The 4,428-nt window shown below is 30.1% G+C and overlaps 1 protein-coding gene across 1 annotated transcript; it reads right to left on the bottom strand.

Annotated features, from left to right (window-relative positions):
• Positions 1-2,710: 2,710 nt before the first annotated feature.
• Positions 2,711-3,457, bottom strand: LOC110100555 (mannose-specific lectin-like). Its single transcript, XM_020828121.2, has one exon. It carries the CDS (start codon positions 3,440-3,442, stop codon positions 2,912-2,914), a length of 531 nt encoding a protein of 176 aa, XP_020683780.1. The 5' UTR covers positions 3,443-3,457; the 3' UTR covers positions 2,711-2,911.
• Between the last annotated feature and the right edge of the window lie 971 nt (positions 3,458-4,428).

The following is a 4,428-nucleotide window of genomic DNA, read 5'->3' as shown; positions in this document are numbered from 1 at the left end:
CATTGATACACATGAGGAATGGTTGAAAGATAAATTATAGGTAAATATTAGCTTTATGCATTTCATATATTTGGCTAATTTAATCTTGATATTATATCTTTTAATTCTATAAACTGAAAAATTTCTTTCTAGGTTCTGCTAGATACAAAAGAATTTAGATATTGTGACATTGATTCTGAACTTAAAGATATGATTGATCTGATGTTCTTAAGTGTTGTTGCTATCGAAGATCATGCTTGAACTCTGAACCAAGGACTTCATCATGAAAATGTTACTAAAGATTCTTAATGCATTGATATATGTAGTGAGTATTTGAAGATCATTCGCAAAATGTCGATAGCATTAGTGATTGTAGTCAATTGTAATATCCTTCCTCTATAACTTCAATCAGTAGAAGGAAAAAAGTTTTTGGTTCTACATTTCTACGAAGTTAAATTACTCAACTTGTCAATTCATGCACAAACCTTATCTTAGGAACTAATGCATCAAAGTCAATAATTTAGACACCATCCATTTCTGCTGCAATTAAAGTTATTGAACAAACAACTGAAGCATTTGAAGACAAGTTACTTTTTCTGTTGGCTACAAAGCTTCTCAACGATCCAACTAAACGAGAAATTTTTATGTCAATTTGCTCTGATCGAAAAGTTCATTATCTTCGTTACTGCTATGACAATCATGATACAACATCATTGTTTGATAGATAGCTAGGTTTTTCAAATATTCAGGACTTTAGTTAATGTGCTTTCTACAATGCTATAAACTACTGGTCGTAATGCTACAAACCTCCTCGTATTTGTAATCTTTTGTTTTGAACAGTTTGTACTCTGTTGTTTGTTGTTTCTGGATGTGTTGCTGGCCCAACATTGTTTTGTTCTTTCTAGATGTATTGCTGGACCAAGATAATTGAGTTAAGATTAGTGATAATGAATGATGATATGAGTACTGAATGTAACTCAGATCGTTTGATGCACCAATTTTGCTGTTACTTGTTTATATGTTTTTATACTAATTCTGATTCTGTGGCAGCTTTTCTTATCTCTCTGATTAACATTCAATTCTCTGAAATATCCAAACTTCTGTTGCTTATGAAGAATACATGGATTATTGATAAATTACTCATTTCAATTTACTTGGACTTATTTACCTGTTAACCTTCAGTTGTAAATGCTTTGCTTCTACGCTAGGATAAATCTCTTAATATTAAATAAGTCATAATCTGGTAGCTCTACAAATTGGACGCTATTAGGACGCAGATGAAGAATGGAGTACTAAAGTTTATTATGTCTGCTGTGGAAAATGCAAAATGCTGGTCCCTATAAATATGTTTTTTTGCCTGCCGCGGTCTTTTTCAATACTAAGGGCTCGTTTGGTTCCACGTAATTTTTCTATTTTTCGGTTAATTTTTTCCATTTTTCGGTTTGAAACGGGAAACTCGGTTGACGGAACATGTTTGGATGTGAGGCATACTTTTTCAAAAACTTCATTTCTCTATTGTTTGAGAAGCATTATGTATTAGCTTCTCCATTTAAAAAACTCTATTTCTCCTATTGACGTTTTTGAAACCGAAACGGCAAATAAACCAAACGAAACCTTAGAGCGCCATTTACAGTTTCTTTTTTTTTTTTTGGACCTTCATAAAAATGCAATCAAAACCAGCACAACGCATATGCCTAACTAAAATAAAAGTAGTTTCATGGAGCAGCCTGAGCAAGTTAAATCTACTCAAAGAACAATGATACCATAGCATACGATTTATATAGGAATGATAGGATCCTAAACTCTAATTGAGCATTTAGAGTTACTCAAACTCTCAAAGAAGAAACAAATTTCACTACTAGAAAAACAAATATTTTCGGTGATAGTTTTGACAATTTTATTGTTTTCTAAATTTAGTTTCATTTTATTTATATGTTTTTTCATTTATAAATAGTTTAAATACATATTTAAGGTATGAAACCAAAAAGAATTATATACTTAGCTTACAATTTTTTTTTTTTAATTTTTTATAGGAGAGATATACCTGAAAATTCTTTTTGGATATAATTATCCCTAATGAGAGATAGCTCATTATTTATGGACTGTTTATTAGACTCGTAAGTCATTCAAATTTTCAGTGCCCACTATTTTTTAGTTAATTTATTATTAAATTCTACAAAAGTATATGAAAAATTGTAGTATAAAGTTTTCATATTAGGCACAAATTTACAAGTAATAACTTACATTCTTGAATATTTAATTATTAAATAAAAATATAAAATCAATCACATGAAAAAAAATAAAAAAAAATATTTAAAATTATAAATTTGTGCACTCATTAATAAAATTTTCTGACTCCGCCCTTACCCGAAGAAACCCTAAATAGGTAAGAAACTCGTAAGTGTCATATGGCTCTCTGTGGATAAAAATTTTGTTTAAAAAAATAGTTAATTTAATTTCACTTACTTTAAACATTTGAAATTACTATAACTTTCAAACTACAAGGAAGACTAAATTTAATAAAATTTTCATTTTGTAACTTCACAGGAGAACAAATTAATATAATCTGCAGCAGAACCAGGAACATAAATCAATAAAGTGAAAAAGTTGATGTTCACAAATCAATAAATTAGATGTTAAAAGTTAAAATTAATATCAAACTAAATCCATGATGAAACTAAATAATTTATCATTTATTTTTTAAAGATCAAACCATTAGAGGGGGGAAAATTAATAGATAAGCAGTTTCTACAACAACTCCATTAAAAGCTTACAAGACAAGGACAAACTTCCATTTTATTTCAACGATAAGAACACACACAGAGCAAGGAAATTAAAAACATGCTTGAGATAATAAACCCATTCATCCAGCATTCACACGCATGCATGTCTTATTCATTATTCATTAATACGCATAATTATAAAACCCAGACTATTCATTGCTCATAAGCTTCATAGTTTTCCCCATTTTCCTCATGTTATTCTGCTCCTCGCTTGAAACTCCTGTTGTCCCTTTAAGTGCAGTGGCGATGTCAACATCGTTAGAACCATAGGTACTCTTCCCAATAGACCAAATGGTTGGACCGTATATAACAACATTATGGCTCGTTAGTAGTATGAGGATATAGTTTCCATCTTTTCCTTCAGGTCCTTTATTATTCCATATGCGAATACCATTTTTGTTATAGATAATGAGGTTGCCGTTTCTTTGTAAGGTGAGGTAGCAACCTGAACTTTCATCTTTGGTGTTCGAAGACCATATCTCATCCCCAGAGTTGTAGAGGACGAGGTTGCAATCATTTCCGATAGTAAAATTGTCGCTACCCTGTATGAGGGCTTCGCCTGTGTTGAGCCGCTCATTGCTGAGCAAGTAGCTGGAGGTCTGGCCTGAGGCAGGGGTGGTGAGGAGTGAGAGGGAAGTAGTGCAAAGGAGAAGGACCTTCATCATGGAGAAGAAAGCCATGATTAATTAAGTAGATAGTTTGCTTGTTTGGTTTTAATGGGTTGGTGTGGGATTTCTATATATAGTGGAGACTAGAGAGCCAAACGAAGACCAGCAAGAGATATTAGAGATAAGCTCATGCATGATATATTTTATCATACTATAACTCTTGAAAATGAAACAAATAGATTAAGAGATAAAATTAATCGAATCAAGATCATTATTTTTATCTACTTTGTATCATGTGTTTGAGTTCTTACAGCTAACGGCATCTCATATATATATGATAAAATATTGATACTCAACTTTCAATTTTTTGAATATTATGATGAAATAGAAAATAAGTGAAATGAAGAATTAGATCTCGTTATTTTTAATATATAAATTTATTTTGGTTAAAATTATAAGCTCATAATAAAATATAAATAAAATAAATCATATATGTTGAAGTATATTTTACAGTAATTAGAAATATTATATAATAATAGCAAAAAATAATATTTTGGGATAAATATTTTATTTTTTTTAAATTATAATCGATTTTTATTTGACTATTATATTTTAATTTCTTTTAAATTTTATACTAAAAATTTATTTTGTACAATTAATTAAAAAAATTAATTTCCCTATAATAATTTCAGGATATATTTTATAAAAATTACAGTCATCATTAGAGAGATAAAGAGCTTATATATTAAATTTGAATGAAAATCCAACACACATACAAATAAAGAGAGAGGGGAGTGAGTGTCATAAGATACAACAAAATTTTTACATGGAAAATCATGAAATGGGGAAAAGCCACTAGGACTGGTCTAGTTAAAATGATTCTGCATGGAAAGACATTGACTCAATGTATCATATAGAGCACATTAAATAGTTAGAGTAAGAATAATTCATTGATAAGGGAGCTAGTCTCAATAGAAGACTGGCCTATTCATGTGGTTGGAATGACTGTATTCCGTGAACGACCATAGTTGGGTGATAGTGGTCTGAAAGATTGTAGT

The sequence above is a fragment of the Dendrobium catenatum genome, unplaced genomic scaffold, assembly GCF_001605985.2.
Source record: "Dendrobium catenatum unplaced genomic scaffold, ASM160598v2 fragScaff_scaffold_1333, whole genome shotgun sequence".
Taxonomy (NCBI): Eukaryota; Viridiplantae; Streptophyta; class Magnoliopsida; order Asparagales; family Orchidaceae; genus Dendrobium; species Dendrobium catenatum.
This window is presented reverse-complemented; position numbering and strand designations above follow the sequence as displayed.

Bases quoted from the DNA above. Each gene is read 5' to 3' on its own strand.
- LOC110100555 (XM_020828121.2), bottom strand. From the start codon at position 3,442: ATGGCTTTCTTCTCCATGATGAAGGTCCTTCTCCTTTGCACTACTTCC.